Here is a 22,036-nt window from a genome sequence, read left to right on the forward strand (position 1 = left end):
GCTATTGTTTAACGCCCCTTGCTAGGCATAACAAGCAATAATAGATCTAGGTATTGCCATCTTTGGTAGGCAATCCATAAGTGGCTCTCATAATAGATTCATAAGGTAATTTAATTTTCTTTCTAGGAAAGTGTTCCATGCCCTTTTTTAATGGAAATTGGAATCTAATATTCCCTTCCTTCATATCAATAATTGCACCAACTGTTCTAAGGAAAGGTCTACCGAGAATAATAGGGCAAGAAGGATTGCAATCTATATCAAGAACGATAAAATCTACGGGCACATAAGTCCTATTTGCAACAATAAGAACATCATTAATTCTTCCCATAGGTTTCTGAATAGTGGAATCCGCAAGATGCAAGTTTAGAGAGCAATCATCAAAATCACGGAAATCTAGCAAATCACACAAAGTTTTGGGAATAGTAGAGACACTAGCACCCAAATCACACAAAGCATAAAACTCATAATCTTTAATTTTAATTTTAATAGTAGGTTCCCACTCATCATAAAGTTTTCTAGGATAGAAACTTCCAATTCATGTTTTTCTTCATAAGATTGCATCAAGGCATCAACGATATGTTTAGTAAACGCTTTATTTTGACTATAAGCGTGAGAAGAATTTAGCACGGATTGCAACAAGGAAATACAATCAATCAGAGAGCAATTTTCATAGTTAAATTCCTTGAAATCCATAATAGTGGGTTTAGCAACATCTAGGGTTTTAATTTCTTCAATCCCACTTTTATCAAATTTAGCATCAAGATCAACAAATTCTGAATTCTTAGAACACCTTCTAGGTAAAGGTGGATCATATTCAGTCCCATCATTATCACGATTCATATTGCAAAACAAAGATTTAATAGGGGACACATCAATAACTTTTAGATCTTCATCATTATTTTCATAGGAACTAGAAGAACACGCTTTAATAAAGGCATCTTTCATAGCACGCGTCCTAGCGGTTCTTTCTTTGCACTCCTCAATGGAAATTCTCATGGCTTTGAGAGACTCATTGATATCATGCTTAGGTGGATTAGATCTAAGTTTCAAAGAATCAACATCAAGAGCAATTCTATCAACGTTCCTAGCCAAATCATCAATCTTAAGCAATTTTTCTTCAATCATAGCATTAAAATTCTTTTGCAAAGTAATAAATTATTTAATATTAGACTCAAAATCAGAGGGAATCTTATTATAATTTCCATAAGAATTGTTGTAGGAATTACCATAATTATTAGAGGGATTACTAGGATAAGGCTTAGGATTGAAATTTTCTCTATACGCGTTGTTACCAAAATTGTTCCTACCAACAAAATTCACATCCATAGATTCATTACTATTCTCAATCAAAGTAGACAAGGGCACATCATTAGGATCAGAAGAAACACTCTTATTAGCAAATAATTTCATAAGTTCGTCCATCTTTCCACTCAAAACATTAATTTCTTCTATCGCATGCACCTTTTTATTAGTAGATCTTTCAGTGTGCCATTGAGAATAATTAACCATAATATTATCTAGGAGTTTAGTAGCTTCTCCTAAAGTGATTTCCATAAAAGTGCCTCCCGCGGCCGAATCTAAAAGATTTCTAGAAGAAAAATTCAATCCAGCATAAAAATTTTGTATAATCATCCACAAATTTAAACCATGAGTAGGGCAATTATGTATCATTAATTTCATTCTCACACAAGCTTGTGCAACATGTTCATGATCCAGTTGCTTAAAATTCATAATATCGTTTCTAAGAAAGATGATCTTAGCGAGAGGAAAATACTTAGAGATAAAAGCATCTTTGCACTTGTTCCATGAATCAATACTATTTTTAGGCAAAGACGAAAACCAAGCTTTAGCACGATCTCTAAGCGAAAAAGGAAATAGCTTCAATTTAACAATATCATTATCGACATCTTTCTTTTTTTGCATGTCACACAAATCAACGAAGCTATTAAGATGGGTAGCGGCATCTTCACTAGGAAGGCCGGAGAACGGATCTTTCATGACAAGATTCAGCAAAGCAGTATTAATTTCACAAGATTCAGCATCGGTAAGAGGAGCAATCGGAGTGCTAAGGAAATCATTATTGTTGGTATTGGTGAAGTCACACAATTTAGTATTATCTTGAGCCATCGCGACAAATAAGCAAACTAACACACAAGCAAACAGAAAGCAAACGGGCAAAAAGAGGCAAATAGAGAGGGAGGAGGAGGATAGAGAGAGAGGGCAAATAAAACGGCAATAGTGAATTGGGGGGAGAGGAAAACAAGAGGCAAATGGCAAATAATGTAATGCGGGAGATAGGGATTGTGATGGGTACTTGGTATGTTGACTTTTGCGCAGACTCCCCGACAACGGCGCCACAAATTCTTCTTGCTGCCTCTTGAGCACTGCGTTGGATTTCCCCGAAGAGGAGAGGATGATGCAGCAAAGTAGCGTAAGTATCTCCCTCAGTTTTTGAGAACCAAGGTATCAATCCAGTAGGAGGCTACACTCGAATCCCTCGTGCCTACACAAAAACAATAGCTCAATGGAGCCAATGCGCTTAGGGGTTGTCAATCCCTTCACGGTCACTTATGAAAGTGAGATCTGATAGAGATGATAAATAATATTTTTTGTATTTTTGGTATAGAGATGCAAAGTATAAAGTAAAAAAGCAAAGCAATAATAAAGTGATGGAGATTGATATGATGAGAAAGAGACCCGGGGGCCATAGGTTTCACTAGTGGCTTCTCTCAAGAGCATAAGTATTCTACGGTGGGTGAACAAATTACTGTTGAGCAATTGACGGAATTGAGCATAGTTATGAGAATATCTAGGTATGATCATGTATATAGGCATCACGTCCGAGACAAGTAGACCGACTCCTGCCTTCATCTACTACTATTACTCCACTCATCGACCGCTATCCAGCATGCATCTAGAGTATTAAGTTAAAAACAGAGTAACGCCTTAAGCAAGATGACATGATGTAGAGGGATAGTTTCATGCAATATGATAAAAAACCCATCTTGTTATCCTCGATGGCAACGATACAATACGTGCCTTGCTGCCCCTTCTGTCACTGGGAAAGGACACCGCAAGATCGAACCCAAAGCTAAGCACTTCTCCCATGGCAAGAACAACCAATCTAGTAGGCCAAACCAAACTGATAATTCGAAGAGACTTGCAAAGATAACCAATCATACATAAAAGAATTCGGAGAAGATTCAAATATTATTCATAGATAGACTTTATCATAAACCCACAATTCATCGATCTCAACAAATACACCGCAAAAAGAAGATTACATCGAATAGATCTCCACGAGAGAGGGGGAGAACATTGTATTGAGATCCAAAAAGAGAGAAGAAGCCATCTAGCTACTAACTATGGACCCGTAGGTCTGAAGTAAACTACTCACACTTCATCGGAGGGGCTTGGATGATGATGTAGAAGCCCTCCGTGATCGATGCCCCCTCCGGCGGAGCTCCGGAACAGGCCCCAAGATGGGATCTCGTGGATACAGAAAGTTGCGGCGGTGGAATTAGGTTTTTGGCTCCGTATCTGATCGTTTGGGGGTACGTGGATATATATATAGGAGGAAGAAGTATGTCGGTGGAGCTTCGAGGGGCCCACGAGGCAGGGGGCGTGCCCTAGGGGGGCGCCCTCCACTCTCGTGACCGCCTCGTGGCTTTCTTGACGGAGGGTCCAAGTCTCCTAGATCTTATCTGATGAGAAAGTCACGTTTTCGAAGGTTTCATTCCGTTTGGACTCCGTTTGATATTCCTTTTCTTCGAAACCCTAAAACAGGCAAAAAACAACAATTCTGGGCTGGGCCCCCGGTTAATAGGTTAGTCCCAAAAATAATATAAAAGTGGATAATAAAGCCCAATAATGTCTAAAACAGTAGATAATATAGCATGGAGTAATCAGAAATTATAGATACGTTGGAGACGTATCACCTGTCGGTGTTGAATCGAGATGCCTCCAAGTTCCAAGCTAGATCCATTGGTGTACTCGTTCTGGCTGTTCAGATAAAAATACTCTCTGAAGAGTTCTACTGTCGACTCTTCCTGAAGATACACCTCACAGAGCACTTGGAAGTTGCAGATATTGGATATAGAATTGGGCCCGATATCTTGAGGATGGAGTTTGAAAAAGTGAAGGACATCTCTGAAGAACTTTGAGCCGGGTGGGGAAAATCCACGGTTCATGTGATCAGAAAAGACGATAACTTCACCATGTTTTGGATTAGGCCGATCCTCCTCCGGGTCAGGTGCACGATAAGACATGACATCTTTTCCTGGCAAAAATCCTATGGAGAAAAACTCCTTCAAGTTGTCCTCAGTCATGGTTGAGGGAACCCAGTTGCAAACAGTCGGCGCTTTGGATGGCATGATGTTCAAAAAACGAGCTGAAAGGAAAGCAACATGTCGGCTCAATTCAATGATAAAGTTGAAAATTAAGTGATAATGGTACAGGGGAGTAATGGCGGCTTAAATAAGGGCTAATGACATATAAGGAAAAGTAAGCCGGGACAGTAAGCCGCCATGACTATAGATTTTTTCAGAAGGCAGATTCAGCTAAGTGTTGAGATAAACAAGTTTCCCAAACTGCTTGATATTATTCCAGATCAAATGGCTGTTCAAAATGAAGAACTTCCTAGACCTAAAAATGTAGCCCAGATGAGTTCATCAGCTCTAAGAAAGGTGTCTGTGCAAAGGAAAGGGATCTACTAACATCTAAAATGGGTGTAAAACCACTGCCACACGAGCTAAGTGTTCCTTTTCGATCAAGAGAGGCTGTGGAGGAAGAACTACCAGAAAAGTTCATGATGAACAGTGAAGAACACCGATGAACTCGCAAACCCTAATGCATATCTAAAAAGTTTGAGAAGGCAAGACTTACGGATGCAGATCTGTTGCGGAGGGTCATCGCCGTTTCTCTGGACAGTTCAGGGTGATGTAGCGGCCAAGCTTGAGGACGACGATGAGCGCTGCGGCGGCGGCGGAGCTCGAGCAGCAGCGGAGGTTGCGAGAGGAAGAAGATGAAGAAGAGAGGAGAATGAGAAAAACCGGCCGCATGCCTATTTATAAGGAAAAAAGCGAACAGGCGGGCGCAAAAATCGAGGAAGACCCAAAATAATGGTTATCTAACTGGATGGACGCCTGATTCTCGGAAGGCACTAAAGATGAAGATCCGTTGGAAGATGACATCATAAAAGTTTTTTGGGTTTTCCAGAGATGATGTCATGGCGGGTTACAAAAACCTCTGCGGGGATAAGAAGATGGATTTTGTCTAAGTATTGAAGATTGACAAGGAACAAAGTTCAAAGTCAACCTGGGGCCTAATGTTGGGGATATAACTATCAGTTATGACCCGCCCAATAGGGGTCGGGTCAGCCCCAATGGCGGGTCACCAAGGAAGCCCAGTAAACACTCAAGGTGATAGTTTATTAAACCTTATAGAAGGCCTAAAGGCCCGGAGGTGGCTTAAAGCCCAATATTGTAAACCGCCGTATGCAAGGAAATACTTGTAAGGAAAGGCATGTAAAAGAAGTCGTCGAGCCGGACACGTTTTATGAGCCGGCCGGGACTCTGTAGGCCACCAGGCGTCAACCCGTGTATATAAGGGGACGACCCGGTGGCGGCTTAGGGCAAGAAACAAGAGATCGATAACCAAGCCGGCGAACTAGCCTCTTGGTGATCAAAACCCCAACAATACCAACACAACTAGACGTAGGCTTTTACCTTCATCGTAAGAGGCCGAACTAGTATAAAACCTCTCGTGTCCTTTGTCCCGATTAACCCCTTTAAGCTTCCTAGTTGTGATGGCCCTGCGACTAAGTCCTTCTGCTAGGACATCTGCCGTGACAATTCCACGGCAGAGACGGTTGTGCGCGTTGCGGAGATGGCCGGACCTGGAGCTCATGCTCGGGCGGATCGGTTTGGGGCCCAAAAATGCTACACTTACGGGCAGCACACAGGGAAATTAACTTACGGACTACTCCCTCCGTCCGAAAATACTTGTCATCAAAATGGATTAAAAGGGGTGTATCTAGAACTAAAATACATCTAGATACATCCCCTTTTATTCATTTTGATGACAAGTATTTCCGGACGGAGGGAGTACCTCCTAACCAATCCCTTCACCCCCCCTGATTTATAGTGTGGGCCCTGCCGCCCTTTGTTTTACAATTAACCATTGCCAAATCAGTCCGTAACTTGCTTTCCGTGGGATATGTCTGTAAGTGTAGCATAGTTGGTTTGGGCCTTTGGGGCCTGAGGCGGATCGGAGCTCTGGCTCCAGCATGAAAAGAAGAGTAGTGAGGTTAGGGGTGGAAACGGATCGGATGCGGATCGGATAGTGCTCTTACCACTTCCATTTTCATATTTTCAAAACGAATACGAATCCGAATACGGATGTTCTCGGATACGGATGCGGCTCGGATATTATTCGAATACTGATACGTATCGGATATTTTCTTGATTCGGACCGGATACGAATAATATCAACATGTTGCTTAAGTAAATTAGTCGATAGCTATGTGACCTAAAATAATCAACTTGCGACATACAATAAGTCAATGATAAATAGGTTTATGAATAAATACTATTGTAATGCATAATAATTTATAAGTTTAATCATATAAAGAGTAAAATTTAACTACTTATTTGGCTTTTATGTTGGATAATTGGAATATTGGGCCTAGAATTTAAAAAAATACCTCCCATAATCTTCTTCGGATACGGATATATCCACTTCCATATCCATATTTGTGTCAAAATCTCCTACCATATTTTATTTTGTATTTGTTTAATAAATTCAGATACGGACAATTTCCATTTCCATTTTGGTTCGGATGCGGATGTTTCGGATACGAATAGGCATTTTCTCAAATACGAATATCAGATATTTCAGATTATCCGCTATCACTTTCCACCCCTAAGTGAGGTTGCCTAGCGCCATCCGCCAACCCAGCACCGAGATATCCATCCTCTCGCTCAGGCCGCCATCGTCACCTTTGAAAGGAACTGCACCCGCTGGCCCAACCATGGAAAACCTTGCCTCGACGATGATCGGGATGACCAGCAAGGGACACGCGGCACCGACTCGCCGATGCTTCCATGTAGAGCAGCGCCAACGGGGGAAGTTGAGGAAACTTTATTCACCTTAGAGCCACTGGCGCCACAAAAAACTAATCCTAGCCTATCTACATGTCGGCGCCGAAGCATCAGTGTTCCCCACACCTCTCGCCAATGGAGCGGCAGACGAAGGGAGGAATATCCCACGGGCTGGCCATTACGGTTTGAAGGTGGAAAGTGGTTCTCTGCGCTCTGCACAGCTATCGGGAGGGTATATGATACTCCCTCCGTTTCTTTTTAGTCTGCATATAAAATTTGATCAAAGTCAAAGTTTGACTAACTTTATAGAAAAAATACTAACATCTACAATACTAAAGCTATATGGTATGAAAGTTTATTTCATGATGCATCTAACAATATTGATTTCATATTATGAATCGTACTTTTTTTTCTATATACTTAGTCAAAGTTAAGAAAGTTTGACTTTGATCAAATCTTATATGCAGACTAAAAAGAAACGGAGGGAGTACTTCTTTTCATGCTGCTGATTGTTCAATCTTGTGTTCATGATAGTCGATTTGCATTATAGTATGGATAATTTTTTTTAAATGTAATATATGCTGATGCAATGCAGACTTCACCGAGTCAGATCCTCGCCATCTCTGTAGTTGTTCACGGTCAGGAATGCATGTCCGTCTTGATCTTTCACACATTGTATCGGTTTGCCAGAGTAAATGTTATGCTAGTACACTCACTCAGATGCATGCATGCGATAACCGGACCTCGGCTTGTAGGAGCACGTACCTACATGTTGTACAAGCAGATTTCCAAGTCATGAGTTAACCCATGGCTCGTCTTGACCGTTCACAAACTGACAACGTATTTACTAATTGATTTCCACGTGATGTGTTAAATCCATGGCTTGTCTTGATGGTTCACACACTGACACCGTATATACCAACCGATTTCCAAGCCATGAGTTCAAAACAATCGTGAGATTTGAGTACACTAGGATCAATGCCTAGCTAGGTTTGGTTCACCGCCGAACGACTTGGGACTCCTATATAAAGGAGCCTTGCATTCGGCATTTCCATCAACACCTCATCCTCAACACATCCAGTAAAGCACACGTCCTAGCGATGAAGGGCCTCTTACTGTGTGCGCTCGCACTTGCGTTTGCTGTGGTGACCACCGACGCCCAGCGCTGCGGCAAGCAGGGCGATGGCATGGAGTGCCCCAACAACCTCTGCTGCAACAAGGATGGGTACTGCGGCCTGGGCGTCACCTACTGCAATGCTGGCGCCGGCTGCCAGAGCGGCGCCTGTTATGACAACAAGATCTGTGGCGCGCAGGCCGGTGGCGCATTGTGCCCTAGCAACCACTGTTGTAGCTCAGGTGGTCGTTGCGGCTACGGCAGGGAATATTGCAGCAACGACTGCCAGAGCGGTCCTTGCTGGGATCTCAAGTGTGGCCACCTGGCCAATGGCAGGCCCTGCCCCAACAACCTCTGCTGCAGCCCAAATGGTACATGTGGCCTAGGACCGGAGTACTGCGGTGCTGGCTGCCAAAACGGCGCCTGCAGCACTGACAAGCCGTGTGGCAACAAAGCTAATGGTGCACCATGCAGCAACAACTATTGTTGCAGCCAGTATGGATCTTGTGGACTCGGCCAGGATTACTGTGGTGCCGGCTGCCAGAATGGCGCATGCAACTAGTAATATTGTGGTACACTCCTTCCTTCATGGCTGACATACTCAAGTACGCACTACCTTTAACTGCTGCCATGGAAGTATAAGCGTCGCAATGCAGAAGTATAAGCATTGAAACAAGTAATAATCAGTGGCAATAGCTAATATTATTGTCCCAAATTAAGTTCTGCTTGTACCAGCTAAGTATGGTTGTCAAGCTGTCAACATTTGTTCTATTAAGTATTACGTTTGTTGCCAATCTGGTGATACTATATATTGCCACTTGTTTTAGTTTTCTTTGTTGGGACGCTGGAATATTGAATAATTATTGTGTTATACTCACGTTTAACTGCTGGGAAAAAGCAGAAAGAAATTCAATATAAACCTTTTAAGGGAATAAAAGGATCATGGTGAACAAAAAAAACCTCACAGAACATTTTTCTTCTCTAAGGTAAACATACGAGTTGAACGTCTTCACTAGCATGGAACACTGGATCCAGGGCACTTTATGTGCATTGTCACGGTGTATACAAACATCCGGTGTTTATGCCTTAGATATGATCATTTTGGTTATTTGGAGAAGACAGCAAAAGTGCACAATATTGCACTCCGGATTTAAATATGCAGCCACAAAGTCCTCTAAACAGATTTCGATAACATCGCAGGAAGTTATGGAATAGGAAAATCTGCAAGTGAAACTCTTTACCCTGAATCTAAGTTCAAACAACTTAGAGAACATACAAGCCCAGTGCAAACGCCACGGAATCTAAGTTCCGGACATTCATGGTGAGCAAAAATGGGTTATCACAGGATAAGAACATTCAGATTAAGAACACAAAGCAACCGTAATCACAGGATAAGTTTTATCACATATTAGGTACTAACAAGATTCAGGTTTCACTTAATTCATAACAGAGATCACACTACCACAAGTTTGACAAACGACACATGACACAGTCTTGCACATAAGAGATAAGGCAAGATGCCACCGGGCGCAACAGGCTTGTGAATCAAACATCCAAGGGTGCGAGGAACTCACTGGCCACCATGAAGGCAGAGCACCAAGTGTACAGTAGACTCCTTCTGAATGTTGTAATCCGCAAGAGTGCGACCATCCTCGAGCTGCTTGCCAGCAAAGATCAGGCGCTGCTGGTCCGGGGGGATGCCCTCTTTGTCCTGGATCTTCGCCTTCACATTGTCAATGGTGTCCGAAGATTCCACCTCCAGGATGATGGTCTTGCCAGTAAGGGTCTTGACGAAGATCTGCATGCCACCACGGAGGCGGAGCATCAGATGGAGGGTCGACTCCTTCTGGATGTTATAATCAGCTAGGGTACGGCCATCTTCCAGCTGCTTGCCGGCAAAGATGAGACACTGCCAAATCCAGAATATCAGTGCATCTGATACCTCCTCGTACCATATAACTTCAATGGTCTATGAAGAAGCAGTATATATAGTCATGATATAATCTCAACGCATGGTTATATGATATTAGGTTTACATCGGTGAAATATCATGCAAAAGAAATAACTATGAAGAAGCAGCATATATAAATAACTCTCACATGAGAGAAACTCCAAAATATTACATCCAAGTCATAACATAATACATCCATGACATAACAAGTCTCGGCATAACTAGATTGAATGCCTGTAGAGGCTAGAATGGAAAAGAAAAACGGTTCCCATGCCCAGAGGTCTCGGGCTGCCAGCCGAGATCCCCTATCTACTCATCATCGTTGTAGAAAACAAGAGGTAAATCACATGAGTAGTAAACTCCACGTTATTGTTACACTAGCACATAAGGTATTCACCATGAACTAAATGTCTCTGCGCCTAACTTCTCTATAATGATATCTGATTCTTATTTAAATTTTTGTTATTTCAACTTTTTTTATAATTTATAGTGGAAGTTTTTTCATTGTAGTTTTTTGTATTAGTTTTTTCAAAAATAGAGGTAAGCATTATCATCATTTTCTTACTTTTCCTTTTTCTATTACTTATGTAGTGTTGTTTTCTGTTCATGGAATGATACTTCCTGTTGAGAAAGGTAGCTACGTGTCCATACAAAATTACGGTTACAACGGCATACGTGCACCTCAACAAGACAAAGTCAGAAGAACATTTGCCCCAGTAAAATTGCAGAAAGGAACCCCAAAAGAAAAGAAAATGCAATCATGTCCTTGGAGATCCCTATGCACATAGAAAAGAAATTATCTGCTGCCGACACCCGCCACCCACAAAATACCTACAGAGGCGAAGGATATGAAGGTACATCACACCCAAATCCAAAGGAGCGCTATTGCCACGTAGCCGCTCTGTGAGCCATAACATGTTCGCCGCGCCGCAGAACAATTTCCAATGTGACACATTAGCCGGGACACATCACCATGTCACCTGCCGGACTTCCGCACCGCCGTCTTCACTCGAGGAAGTCAAAGAAGAGCAGTGAGACTGCCTGACGCCATCCGCCAACCCAACACCGAGATATCCATCCTCTTGCTCAGGCCGCCATCATCACCCTTCCAAGGAACTACACCAACAGTCCGCTTCAAAGGAACTACACCCGCAGTCCTAGACATGGAAATTCTAGCCTCGATGATCCGGATGACCATCAAGGGACATGCGGCACCGACTCGCCGATGCCTCCATGTAGAACATCGCCGAGACAGGGGAAGTCAAGGAAAAATTATTCAACTGCCGCCACGAAAACTAATCCTAATAACCTGTCAACGGGTCGGCGTCGAAGCATCGGTGTTCCCCGCACCTCTTGCCGACGGAGCGACAGACGAAGGGAGGAAGGTCCCACAGGCTGGCCAGCGGCGATTGAAGGTGGAAAGTGGTTCCCCGCGCTTTGCACTGCTATCGGGAGGGTATATGATACGTACTTTTTGTTCATGCTGCTGATTGTTCAATCTTGTGTTCATGATAGTCGATTTACCTTATAGCATGGAGATTTTTTTTTAAAGTAATATATGCTTATGATATACTGACTTCAGCCGTCAGGTCCTCGCAGTCTCGTTTTTTGTTCACGGTCAGGAATGCATCTCCGTCTTGATCTTTCACACATTGTATCGGCTTGCCATAGTAAATGTTATGCAAGTACACTCACTCAGATGCATGCATGCGATAACCGGACCTCGGTTTGTAGGAGCACGTACCTACATGTTGTACAAGCAGATTTCCAAGTCACGAGTTAATCCATGGCTCGTCTTGACCGTTCACAAACTGACAACGTATTTACCAATTGATTTCCACGTCATGTGTTAAATCCATGGCTCGTCTGGACGGTTCACACACTGAATTTTCCAAGTCATCGTGAGTTAAAGAAAATCGTAAGATTTGAATACACTGGGATCAATGCCTAGCTAGGTTTGGTTCACCACCCAACGACTTGGACTCCTATATAAAGGAGCCTTGCATTTGGCATTTCCATCAACACATCCTCAAAACATCCAGTAAAGCACACATCCTAGCGATGAAGGGCCTCCTCTTGTTGTGCGTGCTCGCACTTGCCTTTGCTGCGGTGACCACCCACGCCCAACTGCAGTCCTGCCCGGCGCGCTGCGGCAAGCAGGCCGACGGCATGGAGTGCCCCAACAACCTCTGCTGTAGCAAGGATGGGTACTGCGGCCTAGGCGTCGACTACTGCAGCGCTGGCGCCGGCTGCCAGAGCGGCGCCTGCTACGACAACAAGATCTGCGGCACGCAGGCCAATGGCACATTGTGCCCTAACAACCACTGTTGTAGCTCGGGTGGTCGTTGCGGCTACGGCAGTGAATACTGCAACAACGGCTGCCAGAACGGTCCTTGCTAGGCTGATCTCAAGTGTGGCCACCGGGACAATGGTAAGCTATGCCCCAACAACCTTTGTTGCAGCCGGTATGGTTATTGTGGCCTAGGACCGGAGTTCTGTGGTACTGGCTGCCAAAACGGCGCTTGCAGCACGGACAAGCCGTGTGGCAACAAGGCCAATGGTGCAGCATGCACCAACAACTATTGTTGCAGCCTGTATGGGTCTTGTGGGCTTGGCAAGGATTACTGTGGTACCGGCTGCCAGAGCGGTGCATGCAACTAGTATTACTGTGGTACGCTCCTTCCTTCCTGGTTGACATACTCAGGTGTGTGCTACCCTTGAATTGTTGCCATGGGAGTATAAGTGTTGCAATGAGAAAGTATAAGCATTGCAACGAGGAGTAATAATAAGTGGCAATAGCTAATATTATTGTCCCAAATTAAGTTCTACTTCTACCTGCTAAGTATGTCAAGTTGTCGACATTTGTCCTAATAATCGACATTTGTCCTAGTATTATGTTTTGTTGACATCGTGTAATGTTATTGTATGATCTGGTGATACTATATATTGCCACTTGTTTAAGTTTGCTACTTCTTTTTTGCGATACAATTTCCGATCTATTCATCTTCAATCATGACGGTATAATGAACATCGCAAAAAATAAAAATTACATCCAGATTCATAGACCACCTACCGACGACTACAAGCACTGAAGCGAGCCGAAGACGCTTGCCGGGCAAAACTTGTTGTAGTAGACAGTCGGAAAGTCGTCATGCTAAGGCCCCATAGGACCAGCGCACCAGAACAGCAACTGCCGCCGATGAAGAGTAGCGTAGATCGGAATGGCCCAGCCTGAAGAAACACAAACATAGACGAACTACGACCAGATCCGAGCAAATCCACCAAGGACAGATCCGCCAGAGACACACCACCACACGCCCACCGACGATGCTAGACACACCACCGGGATGAGGGCTCGGGGGGGGGGGGAGGGGGGGGGAATCTTATTCCATCTTCAGGGAGCCGCCTCCATCTCGTCTTTCGGAGTAGGACACAAACCCTAACAAGACTCAAAGGAACGTCTAAAAACAGAGCCCTCCCGCCGGCAAGAGCCGGGATCCACCATGTCGACATGGCTCTAAGACCACCAGAGACGAGGCGGACCAGCAGCGCCGGCGGGAGACAGAAGAACCCTAAGCTTTTCTTGCGGGAGGAGGCGACTTATGACGTACGGCAACCTGCACGGGATGTTTGGTCGATGCCTAGAGAACACGATGGATGCACCAGCACCAGCCAGCATTTTGTCAACCAGTACATTTTGTTGCGACCCTGGAATATTGAATAATTAATGTGTTATACTCATGGTTATTAACTTGCTGGAAAAAAATACAGTAAAACTATGAAGGGAAGGAAACGATCATGGTGAACAAAAAAAAACTGGAACATTTTTCTTCTCTATCGTGGAACACTGGATCCCAAGCACACTATGTGTGTTTTCGCAGTGTATACAAACATCCGGTGTTTACGCCTTTGATATGATCATTTTTTGGTCATTTGGAGAAGACAGCAAAAGTGCACAATATTGCACTGCAGGTATAAATATGCAGCCGGAACTTCTTTTTAAAAAGAAAAAAGAATAGTCTGATATCTAACAGATTTTGACATCACAAGAAGACAGATCTCGACATTATCGCAGGAAGTTATGGCACAGGTAAATCTGCAAGTGGAACTCTCCCTCTGAATCTACAAGAAATCTCAGATGTTTGGGACTAGACCAGCAAACAAAAGATAACAGACAAGTTCAGGGAACGCCCGTACGCATGGAGAACAACTACGTTCAATCATGCAGTCTGTCAAATGCGCAATCGATATAGCAGTGGACCTCTCTGTTGCAGGAAAAAAGCAAGCCGTGAGGCCTGCGAAGGGGATACAGAAGTGGAAGCCGCCTGATGATCCTTTTCTAAAAATAAATGTGGATGCCTCGTTCCTTGAAGAATCCCATCAAGGTGGAACAGGACTTGTGTCCGCAATCATCGAGCCAAGGTGAGCTTATTCGGGCAATCTGGTATGAAACAGGATTAACGCAATTACTATGGAAGCGTATGCTGTTAGAGATGGCGTGCAACTGGCCTATGATCTAGGTTACAGGAAATTGATCGTGTAAACTGATTCTCAGCTTGTGGTGGTGAACGAGTGGAACTCCACCGATGCCGATCGGTCAGAGATTGCTACCACTCTGAATGAAGAGAGTGTTTGTTTCCAGGGATTTATTGGTTTAGGGATTTAAAAAAGTTTCTATAAGTCTCATCTAAACCAAACAGGAGAGACTTATAGGGACTTAAGTGGGCATTTGAGACTTATGAAATAAGACTTTCAAGGAAGGACTTGTAGGGACTTATAGTTGTAATATGGTCTTTTAGTCCATGTTAAGTCCCAGGAACCAAACAGATATGGACTTTTTAGAGACTTAGACTTATAAGTTGGACTAAAAAAAGTCCTAGGACTTATAAACCAAACAGGGCCGAAGTTCGAGAGCCTTGCGGGAGTTTTAAGGAATCTTGGCTAGTATTTACTTCCAAATAGTCTAATGAGAGGCGCTTTTTATGGATAAACTATATCCCTAACTTCCTTCCAGCTTGTGTAAGGCAGGAATGTAATCCTGCTTCTTATTAATATAAGAAGCTCTTGATTTCACACACAAAGAAGTTCAGTGGAAACGCCACAGAATCTAAGTAATAAACATTTATGGTGAGCAAAAATGGGTTTTAACATGATAAGAGAAAAAAAACAAAGCAACCGTAATCTCACGGTAAGTGTTATCACGTATTAACGAGATTCGGGTTTCACTTGATTCATAACAGAGATCACACTGCCATAAGGCGCTAACAGATGTACTCACAAACTAAGAGTTTCACAAACGACACATGACAGACTTGCACATAGTAAACTCAAAGGGTGCCAGGAACTCACTGGCCACCACGAAGGCGGAGCACCAAGTGGAGAGTAGACTCCTTCTGAATGTTGTAATCCGCAAGAGTGCGACCATCCTCGAGCTGCTTGCCAGCAAAGATCAGGCGCTGCTGGTCCGGGGGGATGCCCTCTTTGTCTTGGATCTTCGCCTTCACGTTGTCAATGGTGTCCGAAGATTCCACCTCCAGGGTGATGGTCTTGCCAGTAAGGGTCTTGACGAAGATCTGCATGCCACCACGGAGGCGGAGCACCAGGTGGAGGGTCGACTCCTTCTGGATGTTATAATCAGCTAGGGTGCGGCCATCTTCAAGCTGCTTGCCAGCGAAGATGAGACGCTGCTGGTCCGGCGGGATACCCTCCTTATCCTGGATCTTCGCCTTGACATTTGTCGATCGTGTCAGAGGACTCTACCTCAAGTGTGATGGTCTTGCCGGTGAGGGTCTTCACAAAGATCTGCATCTGCATAGTTCAAAATTGCCAAAACAAAAACATAAGTAACCTAGTTATATGTATATACGAACAAGATCAACAAAGTGACGAGACAGAAAAGTTCAGACAAGAAGTTTAAGGCATATATGAACAGATCAACAAAAGAAACAAACACAGACTGCGATCATCTAAATTTCTGATAGATTACTACTCCCTCCGTTCCAAAATAAGTGCCTCAGTTTTGAGCTAATGTTTGCAACACTTATTATGAATTGGAGGAAGTAGTTAATCTGACAAACCGTGGAGCAATAATCATGAACAGAAGCATATTAAGACACGGAACTGGAACCATCTCCTATGACCTAATTCCAGTGTAGGTTAAGCAGGCTCTTATAGCTGGAAAATTACAAAGCAGATAAGTCAACATGATAGAGGCGTATATGAAGGGATCAACGTATCAACATAATCATGATCTTACAAATAATAGTAAATCTGGAGTTGAATGTTAACAGATATAACATCAGCAGAGCAACTGAGCAAGTACAGCAAAGGGGGTCGGAAGATAATAATCTAACTGTTAGGATCTATTTCCAGTTCAAATAAACAAGCCAGTTTGACTAAAGCGCATCTACTGTAAGGCTAACATAGAGACGCAGTACTACGTCAATCCAAATTAGCAGAAAGAGTAAAACAGCAAGGCAAATAATGGATGAATACTAATGAGATTCAACTTAAAACCATGGGCCAGATGAGGAAAAAAAAATCTGAAGCAGCATATCAAACAAGAATCTAGAACGGCAGATCTAACACTAATCGGTAAAAGTCTAATCAACAACTCTGGATGAACCATCACGGCACATCATTAGCATCCGATTGAAATCACGAGCTCGTCATCTAATCGCACATATATTCATCTAAATCAATCACACAACATGAACAGACAGATAGATTGGGGGAAGTGTTAATAGGTGACGCGCGCATACCTTGACGGGGATTGATCGCCTGCGCTGCGGAGGATTCTTTTTTCTCGATTGGATTGGGATACAGGGAGCCTATCCCTGTGGAGAAATTTATAGGTTGGGCAGAGGAGTCTGGCTCGGCCTGAACGGAACGGAACGGGCCGGAGAGGCGGTTGCGGAGTCCGTCCCCACCATGCAGTCTCTCGAAGCGTCTCGACGGGTCTCCAAGCACCGAGGTGGACTTTCCATAAGGCCGCGCCCGTTTATGTCTTGCCCCATCGCTATGGGCCGGCCCAGGTGAGTTTGTTTTCTTCTCTGTTTTTTACATTCGTTTTTTTATTTTGTTCATATTTTTGAAAATATTGTAAAATTCATATGTTCCAAAAATTTAAACCAGCATATACAAAAAATAATAATAAACCCATGAATTTAAGGAAAAGTTAAAGCAGTATAATTTCTTTGGTTAGTGTAGCTTGAAAAAAGTTCACAAATTTCAAAAAAATATGTTCCTGAAAACATGTTTATACAATGTAAACAAACGTTCATATAGTTTAACAAAAATGTTGTGTGTCATTTAAAAAATGTTTCAACACTTATTTGAAAGACAATTATCATGTAATCAAGAAAATATTTAAAACATGTGTTTTAGAAAAAAAACATGTATTTGAAAATTATTAAACATGTATAAAAATGTTCAGGTGTATAGAAAAATGTATAATGCGTATGAAAAAAGGTAGACATCAAAACTTATATTTGAAGAAATGTTAAGCTGCATTTTAAAAATACTAAAAGTGTATAAAAATGTCTAATATGTATGAAAAGCAGTAGACATCAAACATATATTTGAAAAAAATGTTGATCTTGTAATAAAAAATCTTAAACATATATAAAAAATATTCCTAGTTTATATGAAAATATACAATGTGTAAAATATTCCTAGTTTATATGAAAATGTACAATGTGTAAGAAAAAAATATTAGACATCAATAAATATATTTTTAAAAATATTAGTTATGTATTTAAAAGATGTTAATCTGTATAGAAAATGGTCTTGCTATATAAAGATGTGCAATATGTGTGAAAAAATAGACATGCGTTAAAAAGGAAAAAGGAAAAAGAAAAGGGAAAACGAGAAAGAAAGAAAAGGAGAACAAAAGAAAACCGAGAAAGAAACAAAGAAAATTGAAGGAAAAAAGGGAAGAACCGACCGACGAAAACGAATGTAGGGGAGGAAGAACACCGCTCATCAACGCCTTCCTTACTAGGTCAGCCAACAAGCAATGAGCGGTGCAAACGCGAGAGGCGAGCTATAGCTACATCTTGCAATACGCGAGGTATAGCTATGACGAGCCCAAACCGGCAATTCGCATATTCTCCTTCATCGCATCATCATTAACGGACATGTTGTGTAAGGACAACTTCCGTGTGATCCACCAAACCGCTCATAAATGTCCTGACCGCGGGTTGTCCAAACATTTTTTTGCTATCCAACGTCGTTCACCAAATATGTCTGGACTGATGCAGATGTCTAAAATCCCACGAACCGGCACTAAATGTATAGAGGTTTGCGGGCTGCCAAATCTCCGCCACGTCGGATTTCGACACGCCCGGCCCATCCCAAAATACCCACCTGGAGTACCTTTTCCCATTCCGCCCCTGTTCACTATCCTCTGTATCCGCTCTGTTGGCGACCACGGCCCCACTGTACCACCCAGCCTCCGCCCAGGGTGTTGGATCTCCGACTCTCCACCCAGGCGCCTTCCTGCCTTCGACTATGTTGCCATTCCACCCTGGATCTGGCGGCTGCCCAGGTATCCTCCGCCATATGTTGACGCCCTCCATGGTGTAAGTCACATCTGGCAAGTGTTCGGTCAAATGCCATTGCCCAAAAAAATTGATGTTCTCATTGTTTGCTTTGAAGCAAACACGATGGATTCAGACGATGAGTACAGTAATATTTTTTAAAAATTGTTGCATCAGATATTTATCTTTCATTTGCTTTAAGAACTGTGCTTTTTATCTTCTACCATTTTGAGTAGTCCAGTTATAGAAAAAAAACTAGAAGCGGGCATTTGGTGTATGTGGTTGGATAATAACCGCCCCTATGCAGATATTCTGTCATATCGGTTTTGGTGGACCTTGTTAGCGTTTACGTAAGTAACGTCTCGGTTACGTGAGTGAAATTTCAGAAAACAACACGATGGAACAACATCTCAAGCTCACAACATACAAAGTGCAGCAGAGCTGACGCGAAACCAGTTTGGGAACAAAGTGGGACGTAGCGTTACATGATCCTCTTATTGTTGGGGTGGAGTCCGAGTTGGCTGATGTCGCCATGGCTGCGGGGTTTTTTACATGATTGTTCCTTCACCAGGCGTGCGTTTTTGTTTTTATGATTTTGCCTTGATCAATTGTGCGGTGTGTGTGATTTTTGGCCAAGTTTTCGGGTCATTTTGTTTTTGGTTTTTCTCTGGATGAAATCTTAACGAAATCAGGGGTGCTCTTGCCTTGCACGTTAAAACAAAAAAAAAGATCATCTTATCCATGATCGGCACTGACGAGTGACAACAACGCCGGAAAGACAAAGCATGCAAGCGAGAAGGAGGGTGCTGTACTGTGGAAGGGAACAATCAGTCAAGGAGGCCATTTGTTCAAAAAAAAAGTCAAGGAGGCCAGCACATGCGTGCACGGCCATTATTTTCTTCTCCGTCCAAGGGACAGACCAGGCTGCCGGAGAGCACGACCGATAACGCCGGCCGACTTCATTAGACCTTCCATCCGAGGGCGGCGGCGAAGGCGTCCTTGGCCCACTTGAACACGTACCACAGCAAGTCGACAAAGACGCCACCGAACCCTCCGGCGCTTCCGAGGCCTCCCAGTTTCACGCCACCGGCGTACGCCGACGGAGCCTCGGCCGGCGCCTGCAGCCACGACGACGCCGCCTCGAGGCCCCCCTCCTCTATGACGCGGCCGGCGTGCGCCAGCGCGGCGGCGGCGCAGAGGACGAGCGCGGCGACCAGGACGGCGCGTGCCATCGCCAGTTTTCTTCGACCGACGCCTCTGTACCGCTTGATCGCTGCGGGTGTTCGGTTGGTTGAGATCGTCAGGAGACCACGGAGTGAGTGTGTGGAGCTGCAAGGCGAGATTAAGCCGATTTTATATGCAGGTTAAGATGAAACCGATCAACCGATGCGTAACAAGTGCTTTAATTAGTGCTGAATTGGCCCGTGCGGTTCCCGTGTGGCATTGAACAAGCGTTTCAACGCTTGGATCAATATAAACCCAGGCACGCCTATATTCATAAGATGTTATTACGTTGCTTTTCAGTTTTTTTTCTTTTTTTTTCTTACGTGTTATAGCACTTCACTAAGACTTGATTAAGGGCATCTCCAGCCGCGCCCCAGGAAGGCCTCCTCAGGCGATTTTTTCACGCCGGCGCCAAAAAAACGGCCCAGTAGCACCCCAGGAGCCCGATTTTCGCCGGCTTGGGCCGAAAACAGCGCCGGCGGACCCAGGCCGAACCCGGCGCGCTGGGGGGCGCCCGGGGGCGCCGGGGCGAACTGTTTTGGCGCAAAACAGCTGCGGGCCCGCCGCGTCAGCGACACGGCGCCTCGTCTTCCCCCAACGGCCTCGGTTCCTGCGGGGAATCAATGCCAAGGCTGCCGCCGGTCAGCCTTGCCATTGATTCCTCACGGGCGGCGCGCCGACGCCTCCCCTCCCTCGCACGCGTACACACGGGTGCGGCGCGGCTATATAGCCGGTGGCCTGCACTCGCCTGTGCCCACACCAGCCCCGCCCCTCGCCGCCGCCCAGCTCCTCCCTCTCCCTACCTCTCCCGAGCGCCGCCGCTCAGCCCCTCCCTCTATCTCTCTACCTCTCCCGAGCCCGTCGCCATGGCGGAACGCTACCCCGGAGACGAGGCGGCGGCCAACGGCTTCGGCCGCCGTTCGCTCCGCGAACAGGAGTCCGGCGAACATCCCGGCGCCGCCGGACATGCGCGCCGGGCCGACAGGGTGGAGGCTCAGCGCCGGGGGAGTGCCCATTCCCCCGTTGCCCGACGCCGTGGCGAAGCCGAAGTACTTCGCCGAGGAAGTCGAGGTCGTGCGCGCCTCCCTCACCGACGCCCAACTCTCCCTCCCCCAGTACGCCGCCGACAACCACGCGGCTTGGGCGGCGTATTTCGAGCGCCGCCAGCAGCAGCGCTTGGCGTCCATCAACGGCGCCCCCGGTGGTTGGCGGCCGGCAAAATAGCGAGGGGCACCACCTGTGGTGGGGCGTCCCCGGCCGCACACTCGAGGGCGTGCTGACGTACCTCGAGGGCGGCAACGACCCGCCGTTGGCGTACCCGGCGAGGGCGGCCGCCCCGGCGCAGCACCGACGCGCTGGGCCATGGGCGCCAAGGAGGTTCGGGTCTCCTCCTCTTCTTCCTCCTCCCGATCTTCATCGCACTCCTCCGGCACTCCGGCCCTGCTCGGCGTCAAGGCCGAGCCCGCGGCGGAGACGCTGCTCGGCCGGCGCACTCGCAGCGCCGGCATCGTCATCAACGAGGGCGGCCGGCGCGCCTACTTGTCGGCTCCTCCTCCGCGCTTCGTCAAGTCAAAGACGGAGCCGGGGCTCGCGCCGGTGAAGACGGAGCCGTGGCTCGCGCCGGTGAAGGAGCCGGCCGCGCCGGTGACGACGGAGCTCGACGACGACGACGCGGCCCTGGAATGGGCACGCAGGGACTCCATAGCGATGGAGAAGGAGCGCCTGGAGAAGGCGAAGGAGCGCCAGCGCGCCACCCTGCTTCGCTTCGCGGAGCGTCGACATCTGCGACAGCGACGACGACGACGACGATGCGCCGCCACCAGTCCGCCATGACGACACCGGACAGGGGTCCAGCAGGGGCGCCCGCGTCAAGGAGGAGAAGGCCGACGACGACGATGGCGGCGACTTCAGCCAGTTTTTCATTTAGATTAGTTTATATAGATGTGCTATGTAATGAAAATCCGGGAACTTCACCGAAATGTGCCGAAATTTATCGTGTTTGGCCAAATTTTATCGTGTTTAAGCCGAACTTCGCCGAACTTCTTTTATTTTAAAACGTGCCTGGGGCGGCCCTGGGGCCGGCGGCTGGGGACCAACTCGCCCCCAG

At 45.4% G+C, this 22,036-nt stretch overlaps 2 protein-coding genes and 1 pseudogene across 2 annotated transcripts; 2 read left to right on the forward strand and 1 right to left on the reverse strand.

Annotated features, from left to right (window-relative positions):
• The first annotated feature begins 8,176 nt into the window (after positions 1-8,176).
• On the forward strand, positions 8,177-8,905 carry LOC125523504 (uncharacterized). The gene has a single exon (XM_048688533.2). It carries the CDS (start codon positions 8,201-8,203, stop codon positions 8,774-8,776), a length of 576 nt encoding a protein of 191 aa, XP_048544490.1. The 5' UTR covers positions 8,177-8,200; the 3' UTR covers positions 8,777-8,905.
• An 879-nt stretch (positions 8,906-9,784) lies between these two features.
• Positions 9,785-15,973, reverse strand: LOC125523502 (polyubiquitin-like). Its single transcript, XM_087538001.1, has 2 exons — positions 15,565-15,973; positions 9,785-10,066 (listed from the first exon to the last, which is right to left on the reverse strand). Exons 1-2 carry the CDS (start codon positions 15,742-15,744, stop codon positions 9,785-9,787), a joined length of 462 nt encoding a protein of 153 aa, XP_087394127.1. The 5' UTR covers positions 15,745-15,973.
• LOC125523503 (uncharacterized) lies at positions 12,227-12,826 on the forward strand (annotated as a pseudogene).
• Positions 15,974-22,036: the final 6,063 nt, after the last annotated feature.

The sequence above is a fragment of the Triticum urartu genome, chromosome 7A (assembly GCF_056163025.1).
Source record: "Triticum urartu cultivar PI428250 chromosome 7A, HENAU_Tu73, whole genome shotgun sequence".
NCBI lineage: Eukaryota > Viridiplantae > Streptophyta > Magnoliopsida > Poales > Poaceae > Triticum > Triticum urartu.